The 18,864-nt window shown below is 49.4% G+C and overlaps 1 protein-coding gene across 1 annotated transcript; it reads right to left on the bottom strand.

Annotated features, from left to right (window-relative positions):
- Window positions 1-3,207: 3,207 nt before the first annotated feature.
- Window positions 3,208-17,663, bottom strand: ASGR2 (asialoglycoprotein receptor 2). Its single transcript, XM_064378381.1, has 9 exons — window positions 17,337-17,663; window positions 15,118-15,287; window positions 11,933-12,049; window positions 11,640-11,735; window positions 11,014-11,085; window positions 9,441-9,527; window positions 9,213-9,364; window positions 3,846-3,952; window positions 3,208-3,623 (listed from the first exon to the last, which is right to left on the bottom strand). The coding sequence occupies exons 1-9, from the start codon at window positions 17,390-17,392 to the stop codon at window positions 3,458-3,460; spliced, it is 1,023 nt and encodes a 340-aa protein (XP_064234451.1). The 5' UTR covers window positions 17,393-17,663; the 3' UTR covers window positions 3,208-3,457.
- Window positions 17,664-18,864: the final 1,201 nt, after the last annotated feature.

Here is an 18,864-nt window from a genome sequence, read left to right as displayed (position 1 = left end):
AGTTACCTCTCCCTGGAATCTGTATCCAATCGACACTTCAGCACAACAGGTGTTGACCCTCGGTAAATGGCCTCTCCCTGACACTACCAGTTGCCAATTTATCACTTTTAGAGAGGCAATGTGATCATTGCTGAACCATCACCTGACATTCCTAATGGCTAGGAAAGCCCCCTCCTGCCCGCTTATGCCTAACTACCTATAACAACACATGGAAATTCAGCATTTTGGGAGACCGAGGCAGGTGGATCACTTGAGCAGCACAGGAGTTTGAGACCAGGAGGTTCAAACTGGTCTTCAACCAGAAGGCCTTCTGATCTCAAATTCAGTTTAGTGAGACCCTGTCTTTATTAAAAATTTAAAAATTAGCTAGGCGTGGAAGTATGCACCTATAGTCCCAGCTACTTGGGAGGCTGAAGTGGGAGGATCCCTTCAGCCCAGGTGTTTGAGGCTGCAGAGAGCCATGATCATACCACTGTGCTCCAGCCAGGGTGACAGAGCAAGACCTTGTCTCAAAATATATATGTGTGTGTGTGTGTTTGTGTGTGTGTGTGTACGTATACATATATACGTACACACACAATTTATATATATATAAAAAATAGCATTTTCTAGATTCTGTGATGTTTCAGGTATCTTTCTGCTTTTTAAATTTGTGATTTTTTTCTAATTTAAATAAATGGTAATTTTATGCTTAATTTTATATCCATAATATTGTAATTATTCTTACAGAGAATAATTGTCTACACCTCAGACCCCATAAAACTTGGAATCACATCTCTGGCTCTAGGAAAAAGAACATCAAGTACAGCTAAAATACTGATTATATGACTGGCTTGAATATCTGGAAAAATGATATTGTCAAGCTTTTTACGGTTCGGGAAGACTCAGCAATAAGTTCAAAGAATATGAGGCAAATTTTTTAAATGGAACACTTTTCATTCTGATTTCAGAACAAATAAGAGTTGTGAAAGAAAGGAAATGTAATCAGATTATAGTAGTTGACTCAGCAGGAACAATATTGTTACCGGTACAACTGATACACATTTTAAAGTAATATTTAAATACAAATTGTAGACTAAATTGGATGACTTTACCTAATTTACATGATAGTGACTAATGTCTACAACTAATAAAAAGATGAAATATCAGTTTGTGTGTCTTACTTAGAACTGCAGATGTCAGTACTAGAAGAAACAGCTGGAACCACCAAAAGCAGCTTCTCCAGGCAGCAAGAGAAGCTAAAGGGGGCCGTTCAAGTGACCTATTGCCCTGCAAAACCTCTGGTCTTATAGACTTTATACTTCTAGTTTTACATACTTTATAAAACTTCAGTTTTCTGTAAAAATTCTGGCCCTATGAAACTTTAGAGTGTGTGTATTATTACTTCCATCATTTATTTTTTGAGACAGGACCTCGCGCTCCACCCAGGCTGCAGTGTAGTGGCACAATCACAGCTTCCTACAGCCTCAATTTCCTGGGCTCAAAGTATCCTCCCATCTCAGCCTCCCAAGCAACTGGGACTGCAGGCATGCACCACCACACCCAGTGGGTGTGTGTGTGTGTGTGTGTGTGTTGTACAGACGGTTTCACCATATTGCCCAGGCTAGTCTCAACTCAGGCGATCCACCACTTCAGCCTCTCAAAATCCTGAGATTACAGGCGTGAACCAATGTGCCCAGACTATTTTCACAATTTTTTAAATTTAATGCCGATCATGTACATTTTGAAGGGGCAATCCTAGAAAATTTTGCAACTGAAAACTGGGAAGTCTTGACCTATCACAAGCTTACAAGCAAAAATTACTTTGAAACACTCTATAGGAAAACGAAGAAACAAAAGTGGCAGCCATTTGCCCACCACAGAGAATGATTCCATAATCTATGGCACATCCTTACTTTGGAATTCTCTACAGCTGCTAAGTTAAGGAGGTAACAGCTCTCAGGTAATGGCATAGATTAGATCAATGTCCATGAAGTATTGTCAAGTGGAACAGGCAAGCTATGTAATGACATATAATACTGCATCTAAGCATGTACACAGGAAGGGCTCTGATGGGACACATGGAAGAATGGATTCTGGGGAGACGACGGAGGGCTGAGAGGACACTCGTGTGTGTGTGTGTGTGTGTGTATGTGTGTATGTATGTGTTTGTGTGTATGTTTGTGTGTGTATGTGTGCATCTATGTGTTTGTGTGTATGTTTGTGTTTGTGTGTGTTTGTGTGTATCTGTGTATGTATATGTGTGTATGTCTGTGTATGTATGTGTGTGTGTGTGTGTGTGTGTGTGGCATTTAAAACATTTTTTACTAATAGAATGTATTACTTCTGTAACCTAAAAAATAAAAAAATATAATGGCTTAACAGTCTTTTGTTTTGTTTTGTTTTGTTTTTGAGACGGAGTTTCACTCTTGCTGCCCAGGCAGGAGTACAATGGTGCGATCTTGGTTCACTGCAACCTCCACCTCCCAGGCTCAAGTGATTCTCCTGCCTCAGCCTCCCAAGTAGCTGGGATCACAGGCATACGCCACCACGCCTGGCTAATTTTGTGTTTTTAGTACAGTTGGGTTTCTCCATGTTGGTCTGGCTGGTCTTAAACTCCTGACCTCAGGTGATCCGCCCGCCTCGGCCTCCCAAAGTGCTGGGATTACAGGTGTGAGCCACCGTGCCCGGCCGGCTTAACGGTCTTTTTAAGGTCAGTTTCAGAATGTTCTCGGAGGGGTTAGTTTACTCACTGTGGGGATTGTTGGTGACACCTGTGCTGGAGATTTGCCTAGATCTGCTTGGGGTCAAAAAGAGATAGCTATGGTGGTGAGAAAGCAACTTACCAATCCTCCTTCTCCTCATGACCATTTTCCTTGAAGGCTGAGAGTGAAGCTGGGGTGTTCCCTGTGACCCAGTCTGGGGAGAAGCCAACCGCAGAGAAAGATGCTTCCTTTGGGAGCCCTGGGAGCCAAGTGGACCCTCCAGTCACAGCCCAGCCAGCCCCTTTCCCACAGGTGCCAGCCACAAACCCATCCGCTCCAAACCCCTTTCTCCCACAGGTGCCAGCCACAAACCCATCCACTCCAAACCCCTTTCTTGTTTCCCTCAGGATTTGGGACCAAGGAGCAGCTGTCTAGGATTCATACCTTGCCTCTCCCACGCCCTCCCCTCTCCCTTGTTTGCATACTACATTTCTCAGTTCCAAATAACCAAGCCACACAGAGATTCAAGTATTTGTTTCTTCTTTTCCTGCTCCATTGAAGAGGCTGACAATTCTAACAATTACAATGAATTAGGGAAGGAGGTGGGATCTCCGCCCTCCAGGGTCAAGGACTCTTAAACTACCTCCTTTCTATCTTTGCTCGGCTCTTCCCCATACCCCTGTCTCCATTTTTCTTCCTTTCTTCAAAACCCTTAACAGAGAAGCCAGAGCTGGGGAGCTGTGGCCTATGGGTTAGACAGAGGTGCTCTGGGGTCAGGCCACCTCGCTGGTGCTATTTCGTTTCTTCTCACACACCCAGCGGTGCACCTGCAGGCAGAAGTCATCATTCCAGCGTCCATCTGGCTGGATTTCAGCACAGTCTTCACTTTCACCCAGCTCATGCCCGTGCCAATCATCAGGCTGAGTGGCAGCCCAGTTCCTAAGGAGGCAAGAGAAAACTCAGACTCTAACTTCTGCCCCCAGTCCCAGCAACCCTCACCCCGAGCCCGGAAAAGCACAGCCTTGGAGGGTTTGGGAGTCTGGGGAAGAGAGAATTGGGGAATTTGGTCCCTGAGAGACGAGTCAGGGTGGCTTGGAATGAAAGGCCAGGGGGCTGTCCCCAGAGAAATCTAACAAGGGGGAGAGGGAAGAGGCCACTTACTTGTAGTTGTGACTATAGTCTGTGCCATCCACCCATTTCCAGGAGCCATCGCTGTCCGTGAGACCTATCCAGGTATGAAAGGGGTTCGTGTGTTGTGCGATGAATTTCTGGAAAAACAGACGACAAGGAAGTTTCTAGTCTCCTGTGCCTTTATCCTCCCTCCATGCAGCCATGGAACTGTGGCCCCCTCAGCCTTTCCCAGCCTGATCTGCCCCCAGGCTGAAGCATCAGCTCCCAACAAGACTGCTTCCTAGCTTTTCCTTCTGTCACTATAGCTATTGTTCAGTGCACATTTACTGGGCTAGACTTTATGCTGCCTGTGCAAAGATGATCTCATTTAATCCTCAGAAGCCCTCTAAGATGGGCACTGCAGCGACCACACTTTGCAGGGAGTTGCAGAGCCCAGAGAGCCAATCCTGTACCTGAGTTAGTGGACACTGTCCTGTTCACAGCCCTGGCCCGGCATCCCCCTTCATTCCCAGCTTATGGCTCTACCCAAGCTCTGGTCCTCTCCCTGTCTTCTGCCCACAGCCTCAAACTCCTGGGATCCTGATCCCGGTCTCTGCTCCTACTGCCTCCCCAGACCCCAGACCCACTAAAGATCTCAGTTTCACTCGCCTCTCAGGTACATCGTCCCCTGGTCACTCTCGCTTTATGTGTAGCTGTCATTTTCTGAGATTTGTCAGGCCCAGGAGCCTCTAAGCTTGGACCCACTGCCCAGGGCTCCATTATGATCTAGCTATGTGGAATCTGGCAATCGGTGCAAAATAGGAAAATGCCTGAGTGTGAGGACACAGCCCAGTCAGCCAGCTGGCAGGGGCTTGAGTGAAAGCGGCTCCCCGCGACTCACACGCACCCACAGCCCCAGCACAGTAGCCCCTCCAAGTGGCTTTCTCTTACACATACAGCTGTTCCTGGGGACTTAGGTCCCATAGTTTGGTAGGGTAGCAGGGGGAGGTGTGGTCACCTGGTTTTGTGGAGGAAGTGGAGGGATGGATCCATTGAGCAACGTGCACAATCAACAATTCTCTTTGACAGCCAGCGAAGGGGCCCCAACATTGAAGGAAAATTGCCTAAATCTACTCTCAGTCCCTAGAAAAACAACTAAGGTTCCAGTTATTCACCTCATCTGATTATCAGAAACTGTTGTATCCCAAAATTCTGGAATCCCACAAATAGGATGTTGGAAACATCCTATTGTGTCGGTGCCACAAAGAAAAATTAACACTGAGACAAAGGACTTTTCAGCAAAGCAATTTTTACTTCCTGCTGGCAAGGGTACTCTTGCCAGCAGGAAGGGTACCTTCACTAGCCACGAGAGTACAATGAACAAAGGGAAAAGCAGACATATTTATCCCTTACGCATTTGGGGTTGTTCTTACTGCTGTGTCTGATTTTCATTGGTTGGAGCCAGACCTTACAATTTAAACTAAAACCTGATTGGCTAATAAAACTTTTTTAAACAGGTAAAAGCAATGGAGAACAAAAAGGCATAAGGAAGGAGCATAGGCTGCGAGCTGGGACATGCCTGTGAGCACGTCCGGCACACATATCTTGTTTAAAATACAAGGACATAGTATGTACTACGTCCCTGTGAACATGTCTAACAGCTACATAGGATAGGGCTTAACAAAGAGTTATTAGCAAGAAGGATTTATTCTTTAACAAGAAAGGAAACTCTGAGGAGGAAATTTTCTACTTTCCACGTAGGAAGTAGAAGCATGAAGGGGCAGCCCTCAGAGGCAGGTGAGGCTGCCCCAAGTCCAGAGGAGTCAGCAGAGTTGGAGAGAAAGTGCCTGGAGACAAGATATGCTCCGTGCCGCTGCCCGCTGGCAGCCCTCCCTCCCATCACCACAAGAAACTGAACAACTGGCAGAGATTACAAATTAGCAGGATCCAGCCCTCGGTGTTAAAGATGGAGAGGAGTTTCAAATCGTGCCAGATGATCAGAGAAGACAGTCCGGGATCATTCATCCCCCCTTTCCCGGGTGAATCACAGGAAAGAATGCATTGTACACATTCACAAAAGTAACAGAGAAGGAAAACCACCATGGAGCTTATGCCCCCAAAGAGGAAGATGAGACAGAGGAAAAAGAACTGGGATATCAAAGAGAGGGGTGAAAAGCAGACTTTGAAAAGAAGCCTTTCTTCAGAATGTGAGGGGGTGTTGGAGAACAATTTCTTTACATGCTTAAAAAATTTTTTAAAAATGACATAAAACATGAAAGAAGACATCAATAAAAGAGAATAAGTAAAGGAACTGAAAAGTTTGAGCTATATATTAAAAAAAAAAAAAAAAAAAAGGTCAGGTGCAGTGGTTCAAGCCTGTAATCCCAGCACTTTCAGAGGCTGGGGTGGGGAGATCACCTGAGGTCAAGAGTTCAAGACCAGCCTGGCCAACATGGTGAAACCCCATCTCTACTAAAAATACAAAAATTAGCCAGTTGTGGTGGCGGGCCTCTGTAATCCCAGCTACTCGGGAGGCTGAGGCAGGAGAATCACTTGAACCCAGGAGGCAGAGGTTGCAGTGAGCCAAGATCGCGCCATTGTACTCCAGCCTGGGTGACAGAGCAAGACTCCATCTCAAAAACAAAACAAAAAATTTTAGATAAAACACTTGAGGAACTTAGGAAAGAAAAGATTTAGGCATGTGGGAGTAAGAGGTATCCTGGTCTCCTCACCTTTCCTATGGAAGTCATACAAACTTTTAGTTTTCAAAGCAGTAATTTTCAGCCTATTATTTAAAGTTATACAAGTAATCACTGGAATAACTCAAAATAAACTACATAGATTCCAAAATTCCAAAAAGGAGAAAACAAAAAAAGCACCTCTCACAGAGCAATTGTAAGAAAATTAAAAAGCATGTAAAGCAGAAAAAAGAAAGGACTAAGGTGAAACATATCTAAAATATAAATGAGACACTCAACTATTATAAGGAAAGGTACTTATTAGATTTTTTAAACATCAAAAACAAAACCTGCCAGGCACAGTTTTTGGATTACAGTGGCTCACACCTGTAATCCCAACCCTTTGGGAGGCCCAGGTGGGCAAATCGCTTGAGGCCAGGAGTTCAAGACGAGCCTGGGCAACATGGTGAAACATCGTCTCTACTAAAAATACAAAAAACTAGCCAGGCATGGTGGGGTGCGCCTGTAGTCCCAGCTTCTCAAGAGGCTGAGGTGGGAGGATCGCTTGAGTCTGGGAGGCAGAGGTTACAGTGAGCTGAGATCATGCCACTGCACTCCAGCCTGGGCGATAGAGCCAGACCTTGTCTCAAAAACAAAACAAAACAAAACAAAAAATCTATACAGGAGAAATACCTTAAGTTTAGCTGCCTCATGGCACTCCTCAGGGAATGGTCCAGGATAAGGCCAAGATTAATTTAAATCGGCATTTTTAAGGGTGAGACCCAGGAGTCGATATATTTTTTTAACTCTTAAAGCGATTACAATGTTCAGTGAAGACTGAGAATCATTCCTTTAAAACAGAGATTTGAAAAGATAAGAAATGAAAGGATAGACAGAGATACAGCAAGCAAATTCAAGTGAAAAAAAATCAAGGACCGGTATTTATATATCAGATAAATTCAAGGCAAAAAAGCATTAAGTGGGACACACGTTTGCTTCATGATGACGAAAGCTCTGTCCAACATGAAGTTGTAGCGGTCATGAACCTGTTGTGTGCCAAGTCACAGAATACTGAAATCAGGTTTAACTGCATGAAACTGACATTTGTAGAGGTCAAAACTGATTAAATGTTGGCAAGTTCAACCTGATCAGTAAGCAAAATACGTTCATACTCACTCTATGCTGTAAAGCACTAACGCAGCCTGATGCAAAGCAAACACTACATATATTCTGGCCCCTGTATCACATGCCTTAACTACTGCGGCAATAAAATCCTTCCAAGTTCAGGCCAGGCGCAGTGGCTCATGTCTGTAATATCAGCACTTTGGGAGGCTGAGGCAGGCATATCACCTGAGGTTAGGAGTTTGAGATCAGCCTGGCCAAAATGGCGACCCCCATCTCTACTAACAACACAAAAATTAGCCAGGTGTGGTAGCATGCACCTGTAATCTCAGCTATTCGGGAGGCTGAGGCAGGAGAATCACTTAAACCTGGTGGCAGAGGTTGCAGTGAGCCTAGATCACGCCATCGCACTCCAGCCTGGGCAACAAGAATGAAACTCTGTCTCAAAAAAAAAAAAAAAAAAAAAAACTTCCAAGTTCATAGAGAACAAGGCCCTCACAGACCCCACAGGATCAAAGCAGCACGTAGCAGTTGAAGACACTGGCTAAAGAGGCTGGGTGGGTCTGAATTGTGGTCCCATCTCTTGCTCAATTTGTGACAAGTTACTTAACCTCTCTGTCCCTTAGTGCTGACATCCCCCACTCCCTTGAACTGGGAATAATACGAGTGCCTGTGCCCTGGGATTGTGAGGTTTGAAGAAATGTATGAAAGCACATAGTAAGTGCTTAGTAAATGTTACCATTATTACCCTCCTTTTCCAGAGCTGTCCCATCTATTCTAATGGGTTGATTCTTCTCCGTGAACTTTGCTGTCTGGCAGTGGCCATGGGAAGCGGAGACAGAGCACCTTGGAGGGAACCAGTAACCCTCTGCAGGTGAGTCACTGGGCTCCTCCTTGCTCGGTTCCCTTCATCCAAGTGACCAGCACTCGAAGCCCAGCACAGCAAGAAGGGACCCTCGGTGCCCTCCCTGTGTTCTCCGGCCTGTCCTGGCCTCTTTGGTCATCCTGTCCCGTATCCTGTCCCCTGACCTGCTCCATATCACCTGGTTGCCTGGCTCCTGTCTCTTTGCCAAGCTCCAGGCTGCAACCTCCTACCTCTCAGAATCAGCGCCTGCCTTAAATCAGAAAGCTGAACATATTAAAAAACAAAACAAAACAAAAAAGAGGCCAGGCGCGGGGGCTCACGCCTGTAATCCGGCACTTTGGGAGGCTGAGGTGGGCGGATTATGAAGTCAGAAGATTGAAACCATCCTGGCTTACATGATGAAACCTCGTCTCTACTAAAAATACAAAAAATTAGCCAGGCATGGTGGCATGAGCCTGTAGTCCCAGCTACTCAGGAGGCTGAGGCAGGAGAATTGCTTGAACCCAGGAGGTGGAGGTTGCAGTGAGCCAAGATCGCGCCATTGCACTCCAGCCTGGGCAACAAGAGTGAAACTCTGTTTCAAAAAAAAAAAAAAAAAGAAACAATGGTTGTTTCACTGAACCTCCCAGAGCTCCACTACAATTCTGCTTCTGGACTCTCTTTTTAGGTTAAAAGGATAAAATAAGCCCGATCCAGCCTCCCATAGCCTGCCTTCCAAGGGTGTCCTCCTGCCTGCGGGAAGCGTGGCCTCACCTGCTCCTCCCAGGAGTTGATGACCACCAGGTGTGCATTCTCCAGCTGGCAGTACTTCTCCGCCTCAGCCCAGGCCTTCCCCGAGTGAGAGAACCAGTAGCAGCTGGCTTGGTGCTCCACCCAGTTGACAGGGCAGCAGGTCCTTTGGGAGCCTGAGGGGGCAGGGGGCAGGGGGATGAGATCCAGTCAGAGGCGCGCACACTGGGACTGCAGACGTCCCACCCCTACCGTTACTGTGGAGGAGCTCCATCTGGCAGGTCAGGAAGCGCAGGTCCATGGGGAAGTGCTTCAGATGCAGGAGCAGGGAGTCGTGATCTAGGACAGGCAGGTGAAAGTGCTGCACGTCCCCTCCTGCCCGGCTCCAGCCTGTGGCTGGGGAAGCACATCCACCCCACAGACTCTACCATGCATAGACCACACCACACCACACACCACAAAGACACACATACCATGCCTAGATCACACCACACCACACACCACACATACCACACACCACACAGACTCTACCATGCCTAGACCACACCACACACCAGACACACCACACAGACTCTACCATGCCTAGACCACACCACACCACACACCACACACACCACACACACCACACACCACACACACCACACACCTCACAGACTCTACCATGCCTAGACCACACCACACCACACCACACACCACACACACCACACACCACACAGACTCTACCATGCCTAGACCACACCACACCACACACCACACACACCACACACACCACACACCACACAGACTCTACCATGCCTAGACCACACCGCACCACACCACACACCACACACACCACACACCACACAGACTCTACCATGCCTAGACCACACCACACCACACACCACACACACCACACACCACACAGACTCTACCATGCCTAGACCACACCGCACCACACCACACACCACACAGACATGTATACCATGCCCAACCATACCACACACCACAAAGACACATATACCATGCCTAGATCACACCACACCACACACACCACACCACACACCATACCACACAAACACACACCACAGATACATATATCACACAGGTCACACAGACCCATCACACACACATTCAGGCCACCCGGACCACATACATACACACACATACCACACTACCCCACATGCACACACAGACACATCATACCAACACATACACCCACCACACACATAGGCACACACCCCCACATAGAGACACACCACACACACACATACACACTTTCACACACCACACATATCAAACCACACACACAAACACCATACACACTACAGATACCACACCACACAGACCCATCACACACACATACATACACCACACACACAGATACACACATACACCACCCCACACACAGACCCATCACACACACATACACCACACGCACACAGATACACACATACACCACCCCACACACAGATCTGTCACACACACACAGATACACACATACACCACCCCACACACAGATCATCACACACACATACACCACACACACACAGATACACACATACACCACCCCACACACAGATTCATCACACTCACAAACACACCAAGAGATGCACCACACACATCACATGCAAACACACACATACATCATACCACACACACGGACCCATCACACAACACCACACATGCACACACACAACACACACCTATACACACTACACACTACACATACATCCATGACACACCACCCCACATGTACGGAGACAGACACACACACGCACACACTACACACACACTGCACACGTACACATGCACGCACATGCACACACACCCCGGGAGGCTCTCTGACCTGCTTTCAGGTCCTGCTTTTGTTTCTCCAGCTTGGCTCCCAGAGATGTTATCTTGTCACCCACGCTGCCTCCTGAAAGTGGAAAGCCAACTGTTTCCCTGCTCAGCCTCCCTCCGTCCTCATGCTCCTGGGGCACCAGGGGGCCAGCACCTCGTCCTGGGTGTTGCAGGCGTCCACCTCCTGGCCTCCACGACCCCGCCCAAGCTCCCTGCACTGCCACAGTGGCTTAGGCCACTCTCCTGCCTAAATTCGTTCAATGGGTTCCCATTTTCTCAAAATAAAGCCTTGCTCTGTCATCATGGCTCGCCTGCATGGCCGGGCCCCTCCTCACCTCTCTGGATAACCCTTATCTGCCTGTCCCTCCGAAGGGCTCCCACCACACTCCATCTGCTCACTGCCCCAAGACGTGGTGCCTTCCTGGCCTCCAGATGTCGCAGATCCAACCTCTCCACCTGGCACTAACCTCCTCCGTCCCCACCAGCCTCCCTCTTCTACATCCTCCAGGGCCCCTGAACACCCTGCCCAGCCTGCACCCCACAGCACCCAACACAGCCCTGACTCAGACTCCTCACTGAGCCCAGCAAACCTGTGCGGATAAACGAGAGCCCAGCCATCCAGCCCCTCACCGTGGGTGCCGAGAGCATAGATCTCCACCAGGGTGCTTGAGGAAAAGTTGCTGAAAGCTTCCTCCAGGGTCCGCAGCTCTGCTTGCAGCCGTGCACCTTGTCAGGTGGCAGCGGGGTCAGGACGAGGGAGAGGGGCTGTGTCCCCATCACTGTCCATGTGACCAGCCCCTTACGGCCCCCACATTCGCCCCACCTCCATCCCTTCCCCTCCCACCACCCCCATCACTGCCCACCACTGCCCGTGTCTCTTCCCCCACTCCTTGCCCATCCCTGCTGGCCCCTGTGACCCTCACTTTGGGACCCAACCACACAGATCACCACCAGCAGCAGGATGTTGAAGCCCAGGGCAAGCAGACTGAAGCGGACTATGGAGCAGAGACGCTGTGGCAGGAGCTGGGCAGGAGGTGGCCCTGTGGGAGAGGGGCATCAGGAGCCAGCAGCCAGGGCGCCAGGAGTCAGAGGGTAAAGGCAGGGCCCCGAAGCCTGAGGAGGCATAACCTGGGTGGGGAGATTGGTTGGGGCCATGGGGGAGTCATCGCGGGCCTTAACCCCAGCATTTGAGTATTGCGCGCGCGCGCACACACACACACACACACACACACACACACACTCTCTTATACCCTCGCACCCATATCGCCATGTTCAAACATACACACACAGCTACCCGGGTGCACACACCCATGCTCGTGACACAGGATATTCACATCAGCTGTGTTGAAAGCCCCGATCCTGGAGCTGGGGGACTGGGAGACACAGAGGGGGCTGGGACAGACCCATCCCTGCATAGGCACATATCCAGAGAAGGGGATCTGTGAATGCTCTTCCTCCCATCCAGCCAGTGGCAGAGGCCTCCAGATCACCTTGGGCCTTAGTCTCAGCTCTTCTAAGGCCCCTGTCCCCTCAGATTGGAGACTCCAGAAGCTGGGTCCTGTGTTCTTCCTAAAATCCATACTGGAACAATCCCTCCCCTCCCCAAATTCCATTGAGATCCTTAAGTCTGGTCATTCCACCAAGCCCACTCTCCAAGGACAGCCCTCCAGGTCCCACCTGTTGTCCTCACGCCCACCACTCAAGGCCTCCTCCCCAATGGCCTCTGCCCTCACTCCCCTAGAGACCTCATTCCACTCTGAATTTGCTCGCCTCAGCCAGAGGCCGTCTCACAGGTACCGCGCCCGCCCCTTGATCCATCCACACCCTGACAGCACTCACCCACACATTCACATACCCTCACAAACTCACACTCACACACTCACTCTCACAAACTCACAGACACATTCACATACCTTCACAAGCTCACACACATTCACAAACCCACACACACTCACCCTCACAAACACACACACTCACATACCCTCACAAACACACACACATTCACATACCCTCACACACACACTCACATACCCTCACAAACACACTCACATACCCTCACAAACTCACGCACACTCACATACACATTCATATACCCTCACAAACTCACACTCACATACCCTCACACACCCTCACAAACACATACACTCACACATATACCCTCACACACACATGCCCTCACACACACACTTCACAAACTCACACACACACAATTCACATACCCTCATAAACTCACACACACACGCACATACCCTCACAAACACACACACATTCACATACCCTCACACACACATTCTTGCTTCACTCAAAAACACATTTGCACACACATGAACACAGGTTCTGTTGTACACACTCACATGTGCACATATATGCTAATCATACACTCGCGCACTCACGTCCTCCTGCACACAGAGCTGGGCTCCTGCTCTGCTGCCTCCAGTTCAATGCCAGTTACCCCAGCCCCGAGCTCCTGTCTTTGCAGCATCCACCTGCAAACAGAACGCCTGCTCTTCTTGGCCTTGGACGCTGACTGTGGACTACCCTGTCTTCTCATTTCTATTACCCCGCCCAGCACCACCACATGCTGGGGAGACTGAGTCAGGGGCCCAGAATCTTCCTCCCCAGGTCACTGTCCTGAGTCAGACACCACCCCTGTAAGTGAATCCCACAACCCTTCACCTTTTTCAGCTCACATGATGACATTCCCCCAGCCCCCACCTCCCAGGCTGCTGGAGAGAAATGCAGGGACTTGGCTACATCCCTTCAGACGGGCCCCTCACTGGTGTCCCTCAGTCCATCAGAGTGAGCTCGCTCTCCCATTAATTTCAGAAATCCTGGCCTCTCGCCAAGCCTCCTGCTCGAACTCTAAGTTCTCTCACCCTCAGAAGATTCAGCAGCATCCAATATATCCTGTCTGAGTGTTCACCATGTACAGGGCGCCACATGGACACTGGAGTTGCAGAGGAGAGTGAGGCTGACAGGGCCTCTGCCTGTGGGGGCCCCCACCTGGTGGGAAGTCCTGCCAGCCCACTATAGGGAGAGAAGATACTGCTGGTGTTCCCGAGTGGTCCCCAGGAGGGACCATCTATTCCTCCTGTCCCCTGCCCTGCCCTGCCCGACCCAGCAGCAGCCCTCCCTCAGTTGGTTGGCCAGCCTTAGGAATGAGGAGTCCCTCCTCCCAGCCCAGCTAACCAATCCCCTTCGTAAGCTCCAAGCCCCTGCCCCTCCTGCCTCCATGGAACCTGGCTCCACCACCCGTACCCACACAACTGACACTCCTCCATCCCTGGCTCTTGCCTTCTGCCTAGAACTGCTCAGATCTCTTTCTCACCTTAAAATCTTTTCCCACCAGCCTGGGCAACACAGCAAGACCCCATCTCTACAAAAAATTTTAATTAGCTGGGCTCAGTGGTGCACACCTGTAGTCCAAGCTACTTGAGAGGCTGAGGTGGGAGGATGGCTTGAACCCAGGAGTTTGAGACTGCAGTGAGCTATGATCCTGCCACAATACTCCCATTTAGAAAAACATTTCCAAGACACCTGGGTCTTTCAGTCAAGATTTACTAGAGAAGGATCCAGAGAAGGGGTCTTGGGAGACGGGGGGAGCAGGAAGCTTCCAGGATCTCTCTGTGCCTATTTCCCCCACCTGCCCCAACTCACCCCACCTCTACACACACACACACACACACAACACACACTCACACACAACATACACACAACGTACACTCACACAACACACATACTCACAGAACATACACAACATACAACACACACACAACATATGCACGCTCACACACAAAGATACACATACACAGAGTCCTAGCTGAATCTGCACTCCTCATATGCACATATGTGCACATGCACACACGGGGCACATGTGTTCTTGGGTTGGGAGAAGGGCAGCGGGTTATCTTCCAGATCTCCCCACACCTCTGGGCACACACCTTTCCTGGGGTCCTGGTGTAGAAAGGAAGGTGGGGTCAGGGGGCAAGCAGGGGTGTTGGGCCCTCCGCAGTCCCTGTTCAGAGTGGATGCGGCAGAGACCCCAAAGGGCCAGAGCCATCACGAGCTGTGATAGAGTGGAGCAACGCCGCAGAAACTGCACACTTGCCTTTCCGAAATAGATTTTCTCTCCTGGGACTCAGCCTGTGAGTGCCTGGCCCCTCCCCTCGCTGGAAGGGACGGTCATTTTCCTCCGAGCTCAGCTGCTGGATGTCTTGGAAGTCCTTGGCCATGATGGGCCCGGGCTGGAGCTGGACTGGGCTGGGGTTGCTCTGGGGGCTGCGGCAGAGGTGCAGATTCACGTCAAGGCTGACGCTGGGATGGAGGGCAGGGTCTGAGGGGTCAGGGTGGTGGCCTGGGTTGGATCTGAAGTTGGCAGGGGGTTTGGGCTGAGGTTTGAAATCCCGCTGGTTCCTGTCCCTTCTCAGGAGACCACTTGGGCCTTGACCTGGTCAGGAGACCCCTCCACATACTAATGGACAAGACCACCCAGCAGTTTTCCACAGGGTCCTCACCATCCTTGAACCAAGGTCTCCTCGTTCCCAAACAACCCCGTCCCAGCTGCCTCCCCAGCCTCAGTTACCTGCTAAAGGTGTGGAGAGCGGACACCTGGTTCCCACAGGCAGCCCTGGCCTTGGGCAAGGAGGGGTTAAAGCCAGGAGAACTGGGGCAGGTGGCACTCAAGGAGGAGAAGGAGAGTGGAGGAGGGGCTGGTCTGGGCAAGGCCTGCCCCCGAATGTCTGGGTGTCCCAGCTCTAACCTGGGACCTCCTGGCCTGGGACTTTGGACAGTAAACATAAGAGGAAACAGAGCTGTAACTCACCTGGAGAGTGGGGGCAGGGGACAGGGCCATCTCTGTTCTTATCCCCAGAGAAGGGGGTCCCCTGGGCTGCTCTCCTCACCTCCACACACCAGTCACCTCACTCATTGCACCATTTGGAAGGGGTGACAGGCCAGGAGGAACTGGGGTACAGTTTTCTATTTCCCCTCTCTCCCTCCCCCTTTCACTTCCTGCCTCTGAATTTCCCGGAATTGTGGGTGTCTCCAAATATCTCTGACCAGGATCACAGGGACCAGTTCTCTGCTCTTGCCCAATCCCGCATCTGAGACACAGACCCCAGCTTCCTGTGGGCTTGGCCACCAGACTCTCAGCTCCGGCCCAACTCACTTCACTCTCCTGGGGAGTAAAGTCCCTCAAATCCAGAAGCTGCAGCAGGAGGAGGAAAGGGCTTTGCAGAAAAACAGTTCTCCCTGCAGCAGGAGGAATCCAACTCCAGAGAGCCCCCTCAGCCCAGACCCTGCCCCGGCCCAGGCAACACAAATGCTGTCCTCAGGCCCAGCCACTGCCCTAAATTCTCCAAGGTGTTTTCTCATGTATCACACGCCCTGATGAGGCAGGGACTTTTATTATTCCCATTTCACGGGGGAGGAAGTGGAGCCACGGAGAGATGAGACAACTTGCTCTAGGTGGAGGCCCAGGTGGGTAGAGAAATTGGAAAAGCGAAATGGAGTCAAGAGGGGAAAATAGGCCGGGCACAGTGGCTCACACTTGTAATCCCAGCACTTTATAGGGCTGAGGTGGGCAGATCACCTGGAGTCAGGAGTTCGAGACCAGCCTGGCCAACATGGTGAAAACCCGTCTCTACCAAAAATACATAAATTAGCTGGGCATGGTGGCAGGTGCCTATAGTCCCAGCTATCGGGAGGTGGAGACAGGAGAATCACTTGAATCCGGGAGGTGGAGGTTGCAGTGAGCCAAGATCATGCCATTGCACTCCAGCCTAGATGACAAGAGCAAAAACTCCATCTCAAAAAAAGAGAGAGAGAGAGAGAGAAATAGGAGTGTGTATCTATCATAGTTTATTTCCCCTAATAATGAATCTGGGTTCTTGCCAACAACTATCGCAATTAACACTATGACTAATGTCCTCATCGTGTTCCCATGTGCACCCAGGTGAGAATTTCTCTGGAAACTGTATCCAGGTCAGGTGTGGTGGCTCATGCCTGCAATCCCAACACCTTGGGAAGTTGGAGTTGGGAGGATCACTTGAGGCCAGGAGTTCGAGGCCACAGGGAACTATGATCACACAAGAGCATTCCAGCCTGGGCAACAGCAGGACCCAAAAAGGAAAAGAAAAGGAAGAGAAAGAGAGAGAGAAAGAAAGGAAGGGAAGGGAGAGAAGAAAGAAAAGAAAAGAAAGAGGGAAAGAAAGAGAGAAAGGAAACAGGGAGAGAAAGAGAAAGAAAAGAATGGAAGGAAGGGAGGGAAGGAAGGAGGGAGGGAGGGAAGTAAGACTGGTATTGCTCGGTCACAGAGTATTATCATACCTAATTCCACTGCGGGCTGCCAGACTGTTTTCCAGAATGACTCTGCCAGTCCACATTCCCACCAGCAGTATATGATGGTTCTCTATTCGGCTCTGTCACTTGATGTTATTAACATCCCAGTTGTTGCCAAGCTGATGCTATATCCTTGTTCTTTTATTTTGCATTTCTGGCTAAGAGTGGGTTTGAACATTTCTTCATCGATTTATTAGTCATTTGGGTTTCCTCTTGCATCAATTACCTTTTCATATCCTTTACCCGTTTTTCTATGGGCTTTCCCGAATTCACTTTGTTGACAAGCCGGAATTTCCTGTATATTCTACTTGTTCACAAAACAAGACCTTTTGAAAATTAAAAATATATATATTGTTAACTCCAAAAAATGAATAGATGCCATGAAATATAAAATTTAGAAAATCTTCCAGGAAAAAAAAAGACATAGTTTTTTTTTAATGATAAAACAGTTAAATTGGAAGAAATTATTTTTTCTCTGGTCTCAGGTTATTGAATATATTTCCCACTAGGGAAACTCTATCTCCAGACTCCCCCCAACCTTTTTTTTTTTTTTGGAGACCGAGTTTCCCTCTGGCTGCCCAGGCTGGAGTGTAATGGTGCAATCTCGGCTCACTGTAACCTCTGCCTCCTGAGTTCAAGCGATTCCCCTGCCTCAACCTCCCGAGTTACAGGCACACTCCACCACACCCAGCTAATTTTTGTATTTTTAGTAGAGATGGGGGTTTCCCCATGTTGACCAGGCTGGTCTCAAACTCCCGACCTCAGGTGATTCACCCGCCTCAGCCTCCCAAAATTCTGGGATTACGGGCATCAGCCACCACACCCAGCACAGACTCCCCTTCTTAACCCACTCCTCCTCAGGGGAGGAGACTGACTGATTGGCATGCCTGGCTCCGCCCCTTGGGGACTCCCTTTGGTATCTTTCCGCCCACAAGGAGCACACCATGTATTCTACTTTCTGCCTGCAACGTAGAGCTGCTCCTGCTTTGCCCAACTCTGCCTGTGACTGGGTGGAAGCATCTGCTTAACTCGAAGTATTTTGATCTAATATTTTAAGTCAAATCCTCCTTGTTGCTTATCAGCAATTATGCCAACATCTCGATATCCACTCACCTCTCTACTGTGTCTTGATTCTCAATGGATTTCAAACTTAAGAGGAAAAACAAGGGTTCTTTTTCTATTAGCTCCATAAAACCTCCAAAATAACACAAACAATAAGTTCAAAGAATGACTATCCAACTAATAGGAGTTCTAGAAGATAAATAAGAGGAAGAAAAGGGAGAAACATTATCAAAGAAATAATACAAGGACGTTACTTAGAATTAAAACGGATAGGTCTCGGCCAGGCACAGTGGCTCACACGTGTAATGCCAGCACTTTGGGAGGCCGAGGCAGGGGGGATCACGAGGTCAGGAGATCAAGACCAGCCTGACCAACATGGTGAAACTCTGTCTCTACAAAAAATACAAATTTTAGCTGGGCATGGTGGCAGGTGCCTATAATCCCAGCTACTCGG

This window comes from Aotus nancymaae, unplaced genomic scaffold, assembly GCF_030222135.1.
Source record: "Aotus nancymaae isolate 86718 unplaced genomic scaffold, 86718_ANA_hifiasm-v0.15.2.pri h1tg000018l, whole genome shotgun sequence".
NCBI classification, from domain to species: Eukaryota; Metazoa; Chordata; class Mammalia; order Primates; family Aotidae; genus Aotus; species Aotus nancymaae.
The sequence above is the reverse complement of the archived record's forward strand: the minus strand, read 5'-3'. Positions and strand labels throughout refer to the sequence as shown.

Coding starts and splice junctions, on each gene's coding strand:
- ASGR2 (XM_064378381.1), bottom strand. CDS start 17,392: ATGTGGACTGGCAGAGTCATTCTGGAAAACAGTCTGGCAGCCCGCAGT. Junction 12,050..15,117: donor AGAAAATCTATTTCGGAAAG/GCAAGTGTGCAG, acceptor CCTCTCCCACAG/GGCCACCTCCTGCCCAGCTC. Junction 9,365..9,440: donor GGAGCTCCTCCACAGTAACG/GTAGGGGTGGGA, acceptor CTGCCCCCTCAG/GCTCCCAAAGGACCTGCTGC.